The 21,140-nt window shown below is 44.4% G+C and overlaps 1 protein-coding gene across 1 annotated transcript in view; it reads left to right on the forward strand.

Annotated features, from left to right (window-relative positions):
- The window catches only part of LOC126519082 (solute carrier family 26 member 10-like), an 83,740-nt gene that overhangs the window by 43,555 nt on the left and 19,045 nt on the right, over positions 1-21,140 (forward strand). The window contains exons 7-13 of the mRNA XM_055065172.1: positions 5,067-5,222; positions 6,684-6,766; positions 8,923-9,070; positions 13,886-13,999; positions 16,421-16,498; positions 16,717-16,812; positions 20,173-20,279. Of these exons, the coding sequence (XP_054921147.1) occupies positions 5,067-5,222; positions 6,684-6,766; positions 8,923-9,070; positions 13,886-13,999; positions 16,421-16,498; positions 16,717-16,812; positions 20,173-20,279 (782 nt within the window). The remainder of the gene's footprint in view (positions 1-5,066; positions 5,223-6,683; positions 6,767-8,922; positions 9,071-13,885; positions 14,000-16,420; positions 16,499-16,716; positions 16,813-20,172; positions 20,280-21,140) is intronic.

Raw genomic sequence — 21,140 nt, forward strand, 5'->3', positions numbered from 1 at the left:
CGTGCGTGTGTCGAGCGGTGATAGTATTTCACTCGCATGCATGAATGTTGAGGGCCGGAGTTTGTGGAGATTATTTATTTTAGTTCGCTGTGAGCCCGCTGAATAGATCGGCATGACCTATAGGATGCGAAGGACCGAAATGCCTTGTTGCTGTGCGGATGGGTGCCGAGATCAGACGGAGGACGACAAGAAGTTATTTTGCATCCCGCGCAGCAAACAAAACCTAACCAGAAGGTAATTCTGGTTGCATAGAAATGGACGGAAACACTGAACCGTCGGTAACTGCACGACTATGCGAGGAAAGTAACGTAGAGCGATACGAAGGTGCGAGAGAAAGTATACACCTGTGTGTGCAGAGCTGCAGTATTATTTCATTCGCGCGCATGAATGTTGACGGCCGAAGTTTGTGGAGATTGAATGTTGACTTAGATTGAATGTTGACTTGATTGAATGGGATTTTAGTGCATTACGAGCCCGTTGACTTAGCAAGTGCAGTATGACCTTAGCAAGTGCAGTATGCAAGTAAATAGTGGGGCAGAAACGCATTAACTCGCTGACAAATATCCGCATTGCGTTACGTGCGATAAAAAATAAAATTCAGCAGCGAATTCTACTTTTACACTTTCCTGTGTTTGTGCGCGCGTTGTTAACTGCGCTTTACAACATGTCCAAAATGTAATTTCCAATATCCTAATCGTATTTTGTGCATTGCATATGTGAATAAATATATTGCTAAGGGCCTGCATTACACTGTTTTTAAAAACGAATACTGCACAGCCACAGCTATTGGCCGTCAAATAATAAAGCGTAATACAGTATATCAAAGTACATTACATACAGCTGCGAGCTCGTTCCTTCCAAGTTTCCCTTACACTCGAAGATGTTTCAGTAATCGGCAATGCCATTTTACTGATGAAAAACACACAACTACAAATGAACATAAGAAAAACGCCACAAGCGATACGCGGATTGCCAGCAAAACACAGTGCAGTAATAGCTGGGTCAATCCGCGTGCGTTTCGTAAAAGGACTCTCTAATTCTTACGGGGATATAGCGGTGCACGGAGGCGAAAAGGGATAAACACAACAATTCGCGTCATGATTCGAGTTTACGCGGCGACGTCGCACGGTTCACGAGAACAGTCAACCACATTCACACACGCGCACACACTACGCTCGATGTTGGTGTGCCGCGAGATCAGATCGCGCTGGCAGCCCGAACACGATCGAGGAGACACGCTGACACGATCCTTACCACCTCTTCATCATGTCACCACAGTTGCACTGGCTCGTAGCATTGAACCACAAGACACAGCAGTCGTCGTGTAATCGCTACACGACAGACACACTCAGCGACAAGAAGACTGTTGGCGCACTCGTTTCCACAAACACACAGGATGTTGGTTAGTTGCCGTGAGGGTCGCGCGCTTTGAGAATCGCACCTTTGAGCGACGTTATGTCGAAAGTTTTCCGGTCCAAGCGACTGTCAGCCTTCATTTTTACACGACTTCTTCGTTCAATGCAACCGCTATGTGTACGCAGCACACTTACATGTAAAAGATTTCACAGAGCATACGGGATTAAGCGTAAGCAATCACCAAGGCTCGCGCGGCGATTGAGCGCAAACGAACGAAATGTAAACACGCGGAATCGAGGCGATCAAGCCCTCATTACGCTCTCTTGAGCTATTTTCTTGGAGCACTTATTTGAAATTAAAGGACTAAATTTAGCAGTTCGGGTCCTTCTTTCGTTTTTCACCACAGTCAGGCGCCAGAAGGTTTTATTTCCGCGCGTATGCAGATATTTTTTCACCTCACGAATGCCGCGGCGCCGCGGTTTAGCGTGGGCGCCGTCTGCTACAGGAACTTCCTAGGTGGCGCGCGCGGCAGATGCCGCTACCTTGGAAATTATAGAGGGACCTTAGACGGTGTGCCACTCTGGCGCCATCTCTTAGCGGTCGTCGACACAGAGCCTGTCTTGTGCGGCACTACCCTTTTCTTCTCCCGGTTTCGTCATACCCTCCTCTACTTTCCGCCGCATGGTTACGATGCACCCACTTCCTCCGCTTTCGTCCATGCGCTGTCTTCGCTTCCGCCCTCTTTTATCCCCGCTGCGCTCCACGTTCGCTCTTTCGTCTTTCGCTGCGCTCGTTGGCTCGCTTACGCCGAGGGACGACGCCGATGCAAAATGCAGGAACAGGCGCTTAAGAGCTGCACTGTAAAATATGGACAACGTGGGAGTGAGAGAGACAAGATGAATTGCACAAGACTGGAAAACAAGGTTTGGACGCGTTGCATGTATAGTATATTTATACTTTTAGGACGTTACTTCATGCTAAATAAACTAGCTGAAATCATAGTACTATTGCTACATGATTGAAGTACTACACGTGGTAGTGATGTACTGCTGATCGCTTCTGACAAACACGTGCGTGTTCACCTTTATTAGACTGGTTAACGACTGGCCCGCTCGTACCAGCAACGGCCAGTTTGTTCGAGCCACTAGTGTGCATAATTTTTTTTTATTTCGTCCTGCCATGCCAAAATTTGCATTTATAAAGCTGCAGTAGTTGCTTGAGCAAAACGGTTAACAATACCGGTAGATGCACTATCAATGATTAGGGTCTCACAACAGAACCTTGACCTGAACGACCATTAAGATTAACCTTTGCAAGTGACGTCAAAAGATAAGAAGGAGAAACTGAGCTATCAGGCATATTGAAACAGGAATCCGGGGCCCGATTTCGCCATGGGCTGGGTTCTTTCGCTAATGTTATGGTCGACATCAATGTTGGTTAGCATCTGTTTTGACGAACATTTCTAGCTCATGAACTTTATTCTCGTCATTATGGCGCCCTGGCTTTGTGGTGGTTATCTGCGGAAAAAAAAGCAAAGTTCAGGACATTAAGCCGTCTCGATTGGGTCAAGCCGAGACAAGGGACTTTTATTCAATGGTAAAGATTATTTTGTTTAATTTGGGGCGATTACACACACTAGCTGAAACCCATGTTTGATGAACGCTGACAGAAAAAGGAATGCTCCGTCGGTATTTTTGAGCGTCGCAGCGAGTGCACTTAGCTTGAAGGTTAGCACTTAAATAATTTATCCGTTACTTTGTGTGAGCCTCCTTCTTACTACTAACGTCGTTTGCCAGTGTTTTGCGACAAGAAATACTCCACCCACTAATTTGTGGATTTAACACCGCCATCAAGACAATGATGAGGACGAAATAACGCGAGAGATATTCGCGTACTGGAGTGCCAGAAAAAAGTTCGAATTTCTGAGAGGAGAGAACCGAAAGAGCAGCATAAATGAGCCGAGCTAGAAAAAACGGGAAATATAATGAAAGTGGAAATTGCTCGCACCCTTTTAAAAACTGCAGCCAAATAAATCGTGCGTTCCACTTACGGTATTAGTTAACTATGACGGTTTCAGTTGATACCACATCTGTAGGGCCTCAACCCTAAATGGCGTTCTACTTCGCGCCACTGGAATTTTAAACCATATGCAATAGTCTAATGTACAGATTCCGAAGTATTCCACCAGATGGTTCAAAGTATTAGCGTCAGTATGGTCCCAAAGTCTGACGCTGTTTTTTGCGTGATTAAGGCCGCTGCAGCTTATTGTTACTATTTTGTCATTTAATACTTACTGTTGTGTATGTTGGATAAGCTGCTCGGCATTCGCCGAGTGGTTCTAAGCATTAGAGCAAAGGTATCGCTCTTGGTAGCGGAATGCACAGTTCTTTTCGTTCATTATTCAATGTGATTACCATTCCTTGGGAACATCACAGAATTTTCAGCACGTTTGTCACCCTGCTGCCGGTGGGTGAGCCAAGTTGTCTACAAGCTTCTGCTGCTACCTTTGTGCTGGCTGCCGTTTTGCTGAGCAGACAACATGGTCCACTGGGTATTTGACCGGACAGAAAAAACATTAAGCACCATTTAAAAGAACGATGTAAACCTCCAGTTAACGTACAGAACCCCTAGAATGACGCCACATATATTGTCTGTTTGTTCGCATCTAAGCTTTTTTCCCGCCTACTAGGGTCACTGGGTATTCCGTGGTCTAATTGGTAGAGCATGCGTCGGCTCGGCTGAGGGAACCGAGATTGCAACGAACCGATGCGCAAGTTGTGTAGTGATTAGCATTCTTTAGGAACTTCACCCAATGTGCCTTATGTATGTTTAACTGTATCTAACATTGTTCACGGCATCTTGAGGCACTGTATACGTGCCAGCCCTTGAAGGGCAAGAAACGCCGCTAAACTTTAGGCGGTGCTTCGCGCCATCCAACCAGTGCCTTATGTATTCAGAGAAGCTTGTCCTGATATATATATATATATATATATATATATATATATATATATATATATATATATATATATATATATATATATATATATATATATATATATATATATATATATATATATTTGAACATGTGACGTGCGTGCACTTCGCAACGGCAGTGGATGTGCTAGATGATGTCCTGTCCAGTGGTAATGTGCTAGATGGTGCCTGTCCAGTGGTAAGAAATTGTAGACATAGATGTCGGTATAGTGATTTTAAGGAAGTGAAAGAACTAGGGAGGCACAGATAATATACTACACGGATAAATATGTATGTACTACTATATGTGCCCAGGTGGGCTCGGTGACTTCTTGCTGTTGCCCCGTTTCGAAGGAGATGCCAATAAGACGTCACTGTCTAAGCGCGATTAAGGAGCCCGGCTCAAGTTCAGATATTGTAGATGAAGCGTTTCTGTGGCGGCAATGCGATGTGTCGCTACATAGGTTCAAAGATAATCGCATTAACGTCGACCATTCCACTAGGATGATTTCAGTAGGAATTTGTTCTTCAGTTACTACACTTTCTAACACAAATAATGCTTATTTTAAAGTGAACAAAATGAAAGTCTGATCACCGCATCAATTACTGTAATCGAATGAATATAGTAGAATGGCTGTTATAATGTGCGACCGAGACAGCTTCTTAGCCAACTTGCCATTTCTGCGTATTTTGCGCGGATAAATTGTGAGTTTTTCTTCTGATATGCTTCATTGCAGACATTATACCACGTGTCGAAGAGTGTCCCAAGAAGTAACCTTGCCACTTCGCTGCTATCACTGGCCTCGTTCGTTGCGCTGGTACTCGCGAAAGGTGTCATCGCCCGCAAGATGAGACGCTTCACGGCAATTCCCTTGCCGTCAGACCTACTACTGGTGAGTCATTGCGGCAGTGAATAAACAAGCAGCCGTCGTTTCTACATTGTGCTCTCTTTAAATTGGGCCTAATATCTTGTAGCACGCGCTAGAAGGTAGTTGAGTAATAAATAGCGGCTCTGGAGAAACATGTGAAGTATTAGCGAACACGGGGGTACAATGTAGATGGTCACGCATACAAATCCAGGTCATTTTGTTGAGTCCCTCCACTATGCCATTACGCGATGCATTGACAAGTTCACCCCCTCATTGCGTAGACTTGTACAATGGACAGTGCTTTAAGGCAACGAATATTAATATATGTCGATTTTGCCAATTGGTAGCATCATTGTGCGACCCGAGGACAAAATTCAAGAGGCGGATTCTGAAATCCACAATTCGTCTAACGTGCAGGTGCTGAACTTGGATGAATGCATAGCAGTTCACTGTGGCCGTCTTCGCGGTGCGCACAGACATAGAACACTCAAAAGCTTTTTACATAACAAATCTACAAGGAAAAATATAAAACATCAAAAATAATAAAAAACAATAAGTGCCAATTCTAACGTACAATACATTAGGTGTTATTGCTCTTGGGAGGGCAAAGTGCCAGAAAACATGGTTTAAGCTCTTGATTTGTGCTTGCGACCACGAGATGCACGGGTTGATAGCGCCCAGAATTTGAGTTCGTTGACTGCCATGAACGCATTAATAAAATGTGTGTAGCCTTTTCGATTTGGAGAAACCACGTTGTCTTTCTCGCAAGCTCAACTTAACATGCTTTTTTGTAACGTTACACTGATAGTACATGCAGACGAGCTGCCTGACACTGCGCACATCACCGCGTGCGTCAGTGCAGCTATGGCTTAGCATTTGGGGGCACCATAGTTCAAACACGCCATTACAATAATCATCAGTGTCTGTAATTCAAATTCGTAAAGAGGGTTGTACTAACGCTCACGGAAAAATGAAGGATGCAGTACTAGATTGTTTTCGCCAAGAATTGAGTTAAAAGAAGCATAGCTCAGTGCGTAATAATGGCGCGTAACTTTTCTTTTTCATGTCAAAACTGGACCTTCTTTTACTTTGTGCTATGCTAAACATAAAACGTGCGTGAAAAGTGCTAGCTTCCAGAAGTTCCGGGCTCCTGAAATGGTGGAAAAATAATAAATATTTGCTTGGCCTAAGCTATTTAGTAATGAACATCGTGCGGTTTTCTTTTTTTATTTTCTTTGCCATCATCGAAAGGCAATCGAAAGGCTCTAACTGTCGTAGGGGCTGCTCCAGGCGTTTAGAAAAATTGACTTGTCTTGTCATGGAAGCTGTGGACTAAACTCTAGTGTAGTCTGGAATTGATCATTTGTTTATGTAGTTAATGTCTGGTTAGTGTCTTCGTGCGTCATTAAAGCTTGAACAGAAGCGCCACCAAAAGAAAGCCACTCAACCTGTCCTCCAGCCAGGAGTAACCCTTTATTCACGCAGGTTGCGGCAGCCACTCTTTCTTCTCATTTTCTCGAGCTCGACACCAAGCATAACGTCCGAGTGGTTGGACACATTACTCCGGGGTAAGTTACAAGTCGCGAATATTTAACAGGGTTATTAGATGTCGCTTGAAGGGTGAAAGCAAAAATCTAATATTGCCTGATAAAGGACTCATCCTAATGAAGCTAACTGCTAGGCACATATAGTAAAGAAAGAAACGCACCGAGTTGCCTATAGGCTAAAGAATAATTATACTGCTAGAATAAAATGTTGTTTTCGATGTTTTTTTCTTCATTTTGTCCCGGGCAGCCAGAAGTGTCTAAACAAATCTATTTTTGTGAAATTCACAGCAGGAAAACGTATGATTCAGTCAGAAAAGAACACGTCTTAAACAGAGCGAGGAATATGTGTTTACACGGGCTTGCTTTTGACTTAGAAATCATAGGTACTGAAATGTTTCTTCCTCCTGCCTAGGGTATGACGTCGACTGTGCCGTTTATGTATGGCCGCTTAAAGTATTTAGCAGATATTAAAATGCATTAGTGACTTCGAATTTATGACATGTCTCATATTTTGGGATAAAACTGCTACGAGCTAGAAAGGCTATTCCCTGTGCGGGATCACATGGTGTTTTTATGCAGTTTGACATCAGCGATTACTGCGGAGATTATAATATGCGTGTGTATTCATGTTTTATTTGTAATTAAACTAGCGTAACCGAACTTGTACATTTCAGACGCTGTACATTGCCGCTACTCTTAATTAATTAGACCTCATTATTATGGGCAGCCAAGATATACAGTAAAAGCCTCAAAACTTGTTTAACTTCGAATACTGGTGTTCTCAAGCATTCCAGAGAGCACCACTATTGGGGCTAATAAATCTCAAGGTGGACGCCGGTAACTCAGCAAGTATCGTGGTGCGCAGGCAAATAAATCTGCAGTCACTGTGTTCCCTGAAAAATAGTCAAAGGGGATCAAGAATTCGTTTAAATGGTTGTCTGTGCTTACTAGTGTAACTGGTAAAAAATAGCAGATGCCAAATGTTGTAGCCAGTAAAACGCTCTCAAACAGGCGTCAGTGAGCGTGCCAGTAAGCCAGCTTCTCCGCAAAGAAGCAATTCGCCGTCACTTTAATCAACGTTAAACGACGTGGAAGCAGGCCTGTATTTAGGCTGCAAGCACAGCTATATTCAGAGAAAGAACACGATTCGTGGGGAATGCGGCATGAGAGTGTAAGATCGGGAGTGCTGCACCCGCAAGCGCGAGAGTGTGAGCAAGACGGAGCACTTTGTTTTTCGCGTTGACAAAAACGCACTTCTGTACCGCAGAAGTGTCTGCAGCCGGCTGATACGCTTTGGTATAACTGCGCAACTAGCGTATTAAATGTTTTTAATCATTCTAATTTGCTTTGAACGTTTCCTTGATATATACGATTGTGGTTTCTTTTCCGCGTCGTCTCCCCAGATGGGCTGATTTTTATTTTCTGATTTCAATGCTGCCAAATTTACAAAAAGGATGAGTTCATCAATCGCGCATATATTTGATAAGCCCCATTGGCAGTTTACATAAATACAATCGACAGGTGTCTTTTCATTGTAAAAGCGGAGGAAAGCACATGGTATAATACGTGTGCACCTATCGGAATGCGCATGACTGAATTTCACGGTGCACCAAGACTTGAAGAGTATGTGAGGCATCAAATTTTGGCAGCTTGTCGGTGGTATGTCTTTATAAGAGTGTTGCCTTCTTACAGCGCTGTGTGTTAGACTTGGACATCAGAAATAGAAATGGGAACTGTAAGCTTGTAAGATACTTGTCTAGAATGCTGTAGGCGCGTGCTCTTTATTGTCTTGGCGACACTAGCGACAACACGTGGTTTCATTTCTAACATTGACTGATTGTATACAACGGGCCTAAGGTGACAATGCACTGCTACATTTACGAAAGGTATTCTCTCTTCTTGCACTGCTTGTCGCCTAATGTTAAAGCAGCTGCTTTAGCCGTCTTGAGCACGTTCTAGCGAATGGTCTTGACATCTGTATACCCTGTCATGCTCCGAATAAATATGTCGTTTTTGAAAGCATGACAAAGCTACTGCCTGCTTAAGGTTGTATTGGCAGACAAGTTGTACACTTCTTCAGTCCCAACACCTGCACTTGTAGGTTTTGTTCTCCAAGCGCAAGCTAATCTGGTGCCGAATGTATGAGCGACACACGTGTAAAACCGCACGTATTACAGATTCCCCATGCCGCGCGTGCCCTCCCTCACCCAATGGACATCGCTGTTACCTGACGCTGCAGCCATCGCAATCGTCCAGTTTGTCGTTACCTACACAATGGCAGAACTCTTGGGCCGGAAGCGCCGCCTCAAGACAGACGCCAGTCAGGTAATCTCGTCACGCAGGCTCTGCACAGTACTTTCGACGCGTACGCGTTGTCAGAACGTGTAGCTGAAGTGGCAATGGGAGGCCACAGTGTGCTCAAAGCAAGTGGCATGGATTCTGATATACCTGAGGTCAGGATTCATGACGCACAAACACAATAAATGGGGAAAGTAAGACGAAAAATACCGTTCTTCTAACACTGCGCCAAATCCTGTGCATGGAAAGACCTGCTTCCGCACAAGAAATTACTGCTTTACCAAGCGGCAGAGGTATAAGCGCGAATGCCACAGAAATACTAGTGCGTAGTCGCATGCTAAGTACGGATAGGCGTGCTCATGACAGTTGTTTCCAGCGCTACAGTTGACACACAAAACAAAAGAGAAATGCGAATAAATTACAGTGCTGAATTTTGCGTGTAAATAACAATTCTCTTGGAGCAGAATTTCCCCTCGCGGGCATATTATACCTCCTGACGGCACCCAAGGCATTTGGCAAATAGGTTCTGCCAAAATCCTCTGGGTGGAGGAGGTTTTATGTATAGAGAAAATTGTCGACCGCCCCAAACTAGGGTAGACGGAAAGAATGAAAACTTCGCAGTCCCAGAAAGAATTGTCCTGGTCCACATATCGGGCCCGGGAGTAGCACCTTTGCGTAGCTACCCAGGAAAGCCTTTGGCTCTTGGTTCTTTGCCCGGGCGAGAGCAAATTTTTAGCATGTACGTTCTTAGCCTATGTTACGGGCACGGATTTTCAGTGATCAGGAATTTGTATGAGTACCTCTGTGAGTCGTTGTTCTTGGTGGAATTGCTTTTGGAGGATCAGTGCCATGGTTCTTTGCTAAGGAGCCATTTAATGACATCTGCGATTTTTCTATATTACACAGAATGCGTAATAAGACATTGGGGTTGAAAGTATTTCGAATGTTGGTAAACTTTCTGAAGCGGTATGATTTCTGCTTTTGCGTTCCATTTGCTAGGCAAGAACATGGCTTAACATGGAAGATGTTTTTAGCAGAGTGCAACTCCACAGGTCGGTGCTTGTCCACGTCGTGCCTTTCCGTCCTTTGTCTGCTGTCGCGCTTTGGAAATCATCATGTACGTCTTAGATGTTTCACTAAAATATTTTTTTAGCACGAGACAGCAAATGAGATAATCAACAAGTGGAACTAAGCACTATAACTCTGAAACGTATCTTATTTTATTGTAGTGCAAGCTGAACAAGGACAACAGAAAGGCACATCTGACACGCACAGCGCTAACTTTCAACAATAGATTTATTTCCGGTTCTCTTCACTATATATACGCACCCTCGAAACGTCATACTACACAAGTAACATTTCCGTAGAAATGAACACACACACACAAAAGCGTGTAGCCACATGCAATCACTTTTTTTGCCTCAGATATTGACAGAAATGTACGCGAAAAAAAGATAATCGAGCGCTTTTGAGGATAATGAAATGGAAGGTTTACTGACGTATGCGTCACCGACTGTTGATATGTGTCTGGCTTCTATTATCAAGCGCGTCATCTCACACCTGCTTCTACTCGTGATGACTGTTTCTTTAAATCTGGGTTTGCATTTGCATCTCTGGCAATGGATGGCAAGAAAGCCGTCGGCGGCCACGTTGTTTAATTTGTTATTGTGTTCTCGTAGCCGGTCATTTATGCATCTGCCTGTTATACCAATTAAAGGAATTAAATTATGGGGGTTTTACGTGCCAAAACCACTTTCTGATTATGAGGCACGCCGTATTGAAGGACTCCGGAAATTTCGACCACCTGGGGTTCTTTAACGTGCACCTAAACCTAAGTACACGGGTGTTCTCGCATTTCGCCCCCATCGAAATGTGGCCGCCGCCGCGGGATTCGATCCCGCGACCTCGTGCTCAGCAGCCTAACACCATAGCCACTGAGCAACCACGGCTCAGTAGCTATGGTGTAGCATCGTCCACACCCGAGAGGAATGTGGTATACCACGTCCGCGATGCAATCAGTGCATTTGTGTTTATGTTCCTTTTCGCATGCGCTATGTCGTACATATATACAGTCGTACAGATGTTTACGAGGCAATGTAGAGGGCATGTCTTATGACACCACGCATGTATGTAACTACCTCTATATCTCATTATCAGTGCCGTGGGTTAGCCCTAAATTCTTCAGTTGTAGTTTGACAGGCAATTGGTTTACACAGAAACCTTAATTTCAAGTGCATATACATAAACTCACAATTATGTCTTTTACACGCGTAACAGTACTCATATATCTTTTTTTTTTGAAATTGTGGCACGAATAAACTTTTATTCGCCAATTCTGCCGGATTTGTCTGGTGAGTTCCCTGCTTGGGATGTTTACTATGCACTTTGAGAATAGTTTTGCTTAGATTTCTGAAACGAGCTTGAGACAGCTGAACTGAAACACGGGACGAGCACTGACAAGAACGTCGCTCATACGCACTATGCCAACAACTTGCAGTGTATCGCGTCTTCTTATGATACAACCATGCATATACATCGGACAAACCGGACGACGCATATATAAGTTGAAGAGAGGAAGTGCTGTCTCACTCAAGGTAACAACGCCCTGTAATCACCTAGTGGCTAACTACAAAAACTGTGATTCTTACGCCAATTTCTATCAGATCAGTGTTTTAAGAAAAAGCAGCAAGGAGCGAAAACGCAAATACTGAGGACAACGTGTTTCAGCCCCACCTGAGGATCTCTGGCAAATAAAGAACGAGCATATTTTTAAGTCCATTGACTTTCGATCGTGTATGGTGGCCGATACGTACCGACGACACTGCATATTTTCGTAGTTTTTGCGCATGAATTACTATATATATAATGACGTTCTTGAAGATAAGTCCGTTGATAGTTCAGCGACGTACTTGTCGATCTGCCTTTGTCGGGTGTTTCGGAACTCCTGTTCAAACTCTTGTTAGCTGTGAATTATCTAGATCAGCTGAGTACTATTCCCACATTGCCGTTCGCCCAATGTGGCTTTCATCCGACATCACAGGTATATAAAACTACATCTGTTTCACGTTCATGTTCTAACTCGCTGTTTTGGTAGTACTCTTCGTAATTCCGTGCTCAATCACTCACTATATTTTATTTTTTCGAAAACCTGTGTGTATAAGCGAGATCTGCTGAAAGTTCTATTGGAGCTTAGAGCCGGCCTTAAACGCCGTTTCCCTTTGTGGCGTCAAACGTAAAATTGTATCAAGAACGATTTGCCCAACACAGCACACAAGCATTTCTCTGGTCTCAAGGGAACTGTCAGGCGCGATCAGAAATTGTCAGCACTCCACACCCTAAAATAAACATGAAGTTACCGCAGGACCCATTTCACGTAAGTGCAGGTCTTAAAAGAGTACTCAGACAAAAAAATTAGAACTGGTCTTTCCTGCTTTAATAAGTAGCTAATGACTTAGTAATCACGGCACGAAACCTCATTTACTTCACAGCGCGACAGGTAATTATTTAGAATCTTGTTTGTAGAGACCAGTGCAAGTTTCGATTTCAGAGAGCAACAAGATGGAGTCACTGAGCTCGTTCTGGTGGGCGAGTTGGGTATACATGATTACATACGTGTCTCGTGCCTACGTGTCTCGCGCCTACGTGTCTCGTGTCTCCTTCCTTCGTCTGTTGTTGTATTTGGCGCCTTCTTTGTAACAAGATGGGCCAGAGAAGAAATGTAAACGCACCTGGGCACGTGATCGCAAAAACCTTTCATGTATGCCAGCTTGCCCGCACGTAAGTGCGCACGCTGGCGTGCGAGCTGCGTGTTTCTGTAGTTCGTCTGCTACACCTGCACGGGCTTTGCGACGTCCTCGCCACCATCGTCGTCTTCTTTCTCGTCGTCCAGCAGCGACGATTTCCTGCAGGCTGGAGCCGCAGCCGTAAGATGTGGCCAATAACTTTCGGTTCGACCGATTAAAAAGAAGTGGCTAGGATATTGTGGCCGGCGACAGAGAGGACGAATCGAAAACTATCGCATCCGCCATGTTCGTTGGTAAGACATGACAAATCGGCATAGAACGTCGTGGCCTGCACGGTATTTAACAGCAGCGTGTTCATTTCAGCAGCCAATCAGAACTCGTAGCGTAGCGTTTTCTCGGTTCATTAGAATTCTTCCTTAATGTCGATGTCGTGAGGTGCTGCGTTTTGCGGTTGGCTGCGCGCACGTACTTCAAAATTGATTTTAAATGTGTTCTATGCTAGATTGGCCGTTGATATTCCGAAGGCGATGTGAGTGTTCTCTCATAAACTGATCTCACGCATTATCTCCACTTCAAAATTTTGTGTTAGTACTCCTTTAACGCGATAACCAATGAAGAAATGTAGCGACGTGCCGTATTTCAATGCTCTCACGATTAGATTTTGGATTACAGACGCACAACTCCCGGAAAATGCGGTAAGTACGGTAAAAGCGCTAATCCCATGTACTCTAATTAAAGGCCCATTAAACAAGTTCGCCTTCTACCTGTCACGCCAACCCGCCGTGGTTGCTCAGTGGCTATGGTGTTGGGCTGCTGAGCACGAGGTCGCGGGATCGAATCCCGGCCACGGCGGCCGCATTTCGATGGGGGCGAAATGCGAAAACACCCGTGTGCTTAGATTTAGGTGCACGTTAAAGAACCCCAGGTGGTCGAAATTTCCGGAGTCCTCCACTACGGCGTGCCTCATAATCAGAAAGTGGTTTTGGCACGTAAAACCCCAAATATTATTATTATTATTACCTGTCATGCTCAATCAATTTTCTTTGTGCGCTTTGGAAATGTACCAAATTTTTTGGCATTTATTTTTTTTCCTACCCAGGAGATGTTGGCGTACGGCATGAGCTGTGTTGTCGGTTCATTCTTCATGTCTCTGCCAGCCGGCTCATCACTGTCCAGGTCCGTCGTCCTCAAAGACGTTGGTGCGCGGACACAGGTGGCCCATTTACAACATTCTTTAGGAACTGCAACTCGGCTCATTTGAGCGCCTCGAAGGGAAGAACTCGGCCGCCGTCATGTGCGAGCAATATTTATGCGCATTTTTGCATGACGGTTACCGAGCAATTCTATAAACGCATTTCTTCATTATTATCCGACAGCCGATGTTGTTTGCATGCCCTTTTGGCTGACGTTGCTGGATCATATGACTTGGCTTTTGAATATTGGGAGGAGAATAAGTGCCGGCGCTTCACGCCTAACGCAGGGAATATTTTTATTTATAGCTCGACATGTAAATACACAAAGGTCACGTGATGCAAGTAGCACCTTTTGTTCATCAAGCCTGGTGTTTGCAACCGTTTTTCTAGTGGCACGCTAGTATTCAGTACAGACAGTTATAAAAAAATGACTGGTCTTGTGACTTCAATATGCAGCGAGACGTCAAAATGCAAGAACACGATTGTCGTTATCAAACGGTACACACAATGACCTGCAAGTACTACTTGAGATGGATACATATGTGGATAGACTCACCAATATGCCCTGCATGTAATGTTACTACGAGCTTACGATGTGTTTTACGTGATTGCTATCGTTACTTGTGAGAAAGACAATCTCTAAAGGCAGCAGTACGCTTGGAAGAGAACTCAAGCTGGCAGTTGCTGGGCCTACTCAGCCCGTAGGGATGCACTACCGAGGTGTTTCGTGCTACTAAAAAGTTTTCGGTTTCCGAAGTTATTAGTGATTCGACTAATCTGTTTCCCTTCGGATGCGTGCGCGTGTTCGTGTATGCCCCGTCCATATGCTTGTACGATAACTTCATGCACTATAATTCTTGGCGACCGCCTCCTGTTAAAGAGCATTATGCTAACCTCTCTACCTCCTCATTAATGGTAGCATCTCCCAATCATTTAAGGAAAAGCCTGCGTCTCACTCTGTGCCAGCGCGTAGGACTCATGACCTGTGAGCAAACATCTTAAAGCGAAATTTGGTAAGGGAACACCGCTTGTCTTTGCTGCCCGTGGCGGCTTACCTGACCCGCAGAATATCCAATATTTACGCGTCCAATAAAAGACTAACTTCGGACCCCCAGCATTACATACCGAAGCTCTAACCATTCGACCACATTTGTTTTCTTTATTCACGGGCGTCGACCCCTCACATACATCTTTGACGTCGACGTGAGATAGCTGCTTCAGTCGATTCAGATCTGGCAGTCACGTCTGGCAGGCCACGCCGCATAGGATGTGCCTGCCAGATTTAATTATACCAGGCAGGCATCAAGTAAGCTGTCGAATAACGGTCACCTGCCTATGTGCTCATTAGATTACTGTCTGCAGGCGTCCATGCTTGCATTGACATGTACGGCTCATTGTATTTTGGCATAGCTTGTAAGGCCGGCAGTGCATGAACAGATCATACAAAGCATGACAATAAAGTTGTGCATGTGTAGTGCGTGAATAAAAATATTTCATGACATCACCGTCTTTGGACGTAAATAACGCGACCACAAATATAACACGATAGGGACATTTATGTCTGAGTAAAAAAATACATTACGATTAAAAAGCGAAGGGCTACCGCAAACAAACAGGAAACCAGGCATAAAAGTGAATGACCGCAGGTCTTTATTCATCGTCGCTGCAAAATGAAGTGGCAAAGTAAAGTGAAATGACGAGCGCGAGCGCAATTTACTCTTCCTCACTACTGACGTCATTGTCACTGTTGGCGACAACGGCGTCGCCCTCCATGTCGTCAAGGTTGACTGGACAGGCAGCACTTAAGAAATGCCCGCGACAAAATCCAACGCGCGCAAGGCTTTCAGGCACAATGCGGTAATCAAAGCCACGATTTCGGCGACTACGAAGCGCTTGAGGTTAGAAAAGGGGAATAAAAAGCGTGTTAAATTCATTTCACGAACTCGAATATAACGCGAGGCGCGTTCTCCGGACTGAAATTTCAGAATAAAATTCGCACTATATTCGTGCTAATACGATGAATGTCGCAGATAATGAGAATAAAAAAAAATCCTATTTGCAGCATTTGATCATACAGACCTTTCTTTATTTGTACAGAACAATATATCCAACATCAGCTTTGGCTGTGCTTAATATTTATTTAGAACTGCTATACCACAAAATAGTGGTGCTACGGAAAATAATGATTCGCTCACGATCCCTATTTTTTTCTGTCAAAATTCCATTCCGTGTCATTAGAAGAAACCGGCTAGTTAACGACCGAACCACGGCTACTCTACCGCCACCCCCTTCTCCTTTTTTCCTGGTCATAAAGGGACGAAGAAAGCTTAGCTTTTCTATTGGGAGAAGGAAATGAATTGATCGCCTCTGTCGCGCACATAATTTCAATACACACACATAGTAATTTCGTGTCATTTCTGATTCCATTCTCTGTTTTTCAGGTGTCCGGCCTTGTCTCAAGTGTGTTCGTCGCGCTGACGCTGTACACCCTTTCTTCACTTTTCCGGCCAGTGCCCGAGGTGAGACATTGATCATGCAGTATTTGCGTTGCTTCAAAGTGAATGAATAGTAGTTTTTTATTATTGAATGCTTTTGCTCTAAGTCGGTACAGTTTCGCCAGAGTGTGCCACCTGGAGATAGCGCCTTAAGCCATAAGCTTTCTCAGACAACTGATCCTAATTAAAGATTCGCAAAAGACTGCTTATCTAAATTGGCGTGGTGCATTCCTTGATTTCAGTGCGTCCTCGCTGTGCTTATCATTGTCGTTCTACTTCCAATGGTATTCAAGCTGAGGAACCTGCCCATGCTTTGGAGAATCAGCCGTTTTGATTTCGTAAGTTCACATTTTGATTGTCACTTCCTGTGTGCGATGCGTTATTGATTCATTTCAGTTTGCGTACCATACCAACACTACGGTCGTGAAAATGTTTCAGATGAGAATTGCAGATTGATTTTGACTACCTGAGCTGATTTGACATGCACCTAAATGAAAGCAAATCACTAGGTGCCTATACTGTAAGGAATATATTGCTAAATTCTATTTGTTTGTTAATTGCTGCTAACTGCAGGCGCCAATCAACTTTTATTTGCTGTGAGCAATTAACCACTGAGAAGTCAACTGCAAGACTGTTGGTGGAAGGTCATGGTTAAATTAAAGAGCGATCAGACCAGGCAGCGAGATGGCTCGTGCAATCTACATGTCTTGTCAGGGCATACTTTTATTGTCTCTGTGGTGGGCACTAAAATCGCAGCATGCACGACTTGGCTAGCGGACAACACTTCAACAACGTGCAAACCACATGGAATATCCGCCAGGGCGCCCAGTACATCAGAAAAACAGAAAAAATTATACTGGCATAATAGGCCGGGCGAGCAAAATTTAGATGCTCCGATGCTCAAACTTTCAATAAATAATAAAATTGTGTCCTAAATCACATAAAACTAATTGCGCTACAATTCCAAGCTTAAAAGCTACCTAAAGACAATTTCATTATTAATCCAGAAGTTATGGTATATTGGGCACAGCGGTGACTTCTTTGCTTCCTCCAGCTTGTGCAGTTGTTACCGCTAATTTGTTGACCCTCATTTAATTGCTACGTAAACAAATAGAATTTAAACATTGCAACTTCAGCCTAAGTAATGCGTCACTGAACTCATCCCAATATTAGCTACTGGCTTGCATAGTGCATAAAGAGACCTACGCATAACAACAAGTAATAGAGTGACATTATGTGAAAGAACCGCAAGAATCCGCTTTTGAACTCGATTATTACTTTTCAAGTGCAAGGGCCGTTGAGGCTGCGCGAAGACAAAAGCTTTGTACAGTGCCATCAGTTCAGAGAAGTAGAAGGGGATCGTGTTGATGCTTTTGAAGCTACTTCGTGATATTAGTTGTTCCCTCTTTACAGCAGCCAACTCTGTTTTGATGAACAAAAATATTGGCATTTTCCCCCGAACGCGAAACAGGGGAAGTGGCTCAAAATAATGGCGTGATGACGAGCACCTTCAATGACGTTGCAGGCGTTGCACGTCGATGGTACTCTAGATGTCGCCACAGGAAAATCGTTAGCTTTTCGCAGCGGCCGAACAAAGGACTATACTCCATCGCACAAGTACCTTGCAGCTCTACGCGTACACAGGCAATATCTTTGCGCAGCAGAATATGGTTAGTTTTGGGCCTAACTGACTGGTTATCGGCAACACTAGAGTTTTTTACTCACTGCGTGATGCAATACAGCGATACGTAACATGTAAGGACCTTTGCGCATGCTCGCCGTATGCCGAGAACTACTGTGGCACTAATCGCCGGTAACTTTTATAGCCACGCTAACTGTCATCATCATACAGGGCAGCGACCATGCAGCGCCAATCACCCGGTTCGATCTGAATTCGTCCTTGTGGCTAGCAATGCGTCCTGTCTGCAGAAAACGAGCGGTAAAATTCGTCATTGCTAAGTCTCATCTCGAGCTTAGATCCAAAACCGTTGTATATGTTCTGTCGTAATTATTGTGAACGACTGTTTTCACACCGCAAGTGGCTACAGACACGGCGCTGGGTCATAAAACTAGTTTGATTTCTAGTTAGCAGACGGCGCCACAGCATTAGCACTAGTGATGTGTTGGCGATGCGACACGCTTTTAAGGTCTAATTGTTCAAGGCATCATTAATTTGCTACCCCGCTCTTGCATGGCACGTGATGAGCAAACCCCAAGTAGACTCCGAGCAGTCCCTGTGGCGCAGATAAACATTTATAAGAACATTCGCCTTTACTACTTGCTAAGGAGACTGCAAAATAATTGTACGGAAAGCGTACGAGTAAGGCAAAACTTCGCTATCGCTCGCATGTAAACGCAGCTTATGTTTACAGCGTCAAAACATTTTTTTGCATCAACACAAACTTTGGAGCATGTACCGACGGGATGGCCAGCAGACGCTGAGCAAATGACATGGCAGGGATGAGCACAACTCGAGATGTATTCGGCCTTCCTGTTGGCTAAGAATTCTTGTAGCTTGGACAGTGCTGCGAGGAACTACTGAGATTGACTACAAATAGGTTTAGGTTAACGTGTAATCTCCGTTGTGCTCGGGCCAGTGTATGAACCACGTTCTTGTATGCATGATGCTGCTGAGCAGGGATGCTAATGTGTGCTCGCTTAACGTTTATACCAGCAGCGGAAGCCGCAATGCCGCCATGTCTCTGGCAGAGCCAATAAGGAAATGAAGCGTTATGGTTCTTCCACTGTGCTTAGTTACTTTTGCAGCCAAACGCACTTCGCGGCTTTAGAGACCTTCCAACCATCAATGCTCGGAATGTGCGAGCGAGTTAAAAACCTTGGAGGACACTAATCTTTAGCTTAAAGCGAAAATCGAAAGATTCAAAGATCCCTGACTGATTCTCACGCTTCCCGGCAACTGCATCTTATGTAACCGTAATGTTTACGGGCAAACGCTGGCGGCAAACGCTATGCAGGAAGGGCGATTTTTCTCGTAGAAACGCGGCCGCTTGTGTGGGTCGATCTTCTTTTATTGTTTCGCACTTTTAATATTTCAGCCTGAGAAAATTTAACATAAAAGGCGTGCGCTGTCGGTGTTTTGTTTCGTGACATTCGTTTGTGGGCTGTCATTCTCGGAATTCTCAGGAATAACCTTGTACAGAATGTAAGATAACGTATGAGTAACTTTATTAATAGAAGAAGAACTTTTATGTCGTGTGGATATATTCGCAAATTCTCGCTCACAGGACGCCCCGAGCCCACAGCGGATGCCGACACCGGATTTTCTGTGACACGGTGCACTCAACGCTATGGCGTTAATACCGTGTTGGCCAAACGGAAACAACGGGCCTCAAGTGTTTGTATAAGTGATATAGCGAAAGAAAAAAAAATATATAATTGGCGTGTCCTAGAAGATCTAGACAAGTTAAACTGCTTGAAATAGTATGTGGGTATGCGCCCGGTATTTCTAAGGAATGCATTTAGGGTAATTCTGGAGCGCGTACGACGCTTACGTCTCACATGCGACCAGGACCCGAAAAACTGAGAAGTAATGTTCCCGGATGTAATCATGCGCATAGATTGTTTTAATAGAACCGGAAGCATTTTTCTCAGCGTTTAAATTAACGAGAACAAAACTTAGTGAACGATTAGGAACAAGCAGAGCTACTACACAGTGTATGGCTGTCGTCTTTCCACAGGTACTTTGGTCGCTAAGCTTTGCGAGTGTGGTTTTCCTGAACGCCACGTACGGACTCATGGCGGGCATCCTTTTGGGTCTCCTGATAATCTTCCTAGAGCTCAGCGGGTATGTTACTGCACTGTTTGGCAATGGAAGTTTTGTGCATGTACCGGGTGCACGGGTATTTGAGGTCATAATTACAATTTATGCACGAGCAACGACATATCACACAAGATTCGATATGTTTGTTCTGAATTAATTTACACGAGATGTTCATAAGACTCCGGCAAAACCACCTTCAGTCTCAATATTGGGCTTCGATGAAATGGTGTGCGTTGATATTTCCCAATGGAGCCACAATGGCTGCATGAGGTGCGTTTTCAGGATTGTTTGACAGATTGTATCTCTCGTTCTCTCAGTGACGTCTCCCATATAGATAAAAGCGTAGCAGAAATAAATATCGGGAAATAGGGTGCCACGTTGAGGGCGTCGTGGCCACAGAACTATGGAGGCAGCCACACTCAGGTGGCGCAGGCCTTTTGATAGGAAGCAAATGGAGCACTAAGGGTGGCGTCTTACGACCTCTCGCACAGACAGAACGATTTTGCCACGGCATTCTACTAGGTAATGACCGTGATTACCTTATCAGGCGGATGACAAAAGGTGTTCTCGATGTGCTGGAGAAGCTCAACTCCCTCATTGCCATCTGTGGCTTGATGGTGTTGCTTCTCGCCATCTGGCACGCTCCCGGCTGCGGCTGATGGCAGCGCTATTATAGTGAGAAATCTGAGCTGGAAAACCGACTAGTAATGTTCCGGAAACTCATAAATCGGTGGAATAGAAAAGGTAGATAGAGAGAGAGAGAGATACAAATGAGAGAAAAGCAGGAAGAAAAGATAGGAAGCATGCAGAGGCAATATACGCGATAGAAGCATTGTATGGGAAGCCAGATAACCAACATAACCTGAAGGGGAACAAAAAATAAGA

Source organism: Dermacentor andersoni, chromosome 10, assembly GCF_023375885.2.
Source record: "Dermacentor andersoni chromosome 10, qqDerAnde1_hic_scaffold, whole genome shotgun sequence".
Lineage (NCBI taxonomy): Eukaryota > Metazoa > Arthropoda > Arachnida > Ixodida > Ixodidae > Dermacentor > Dermacentor andersoni.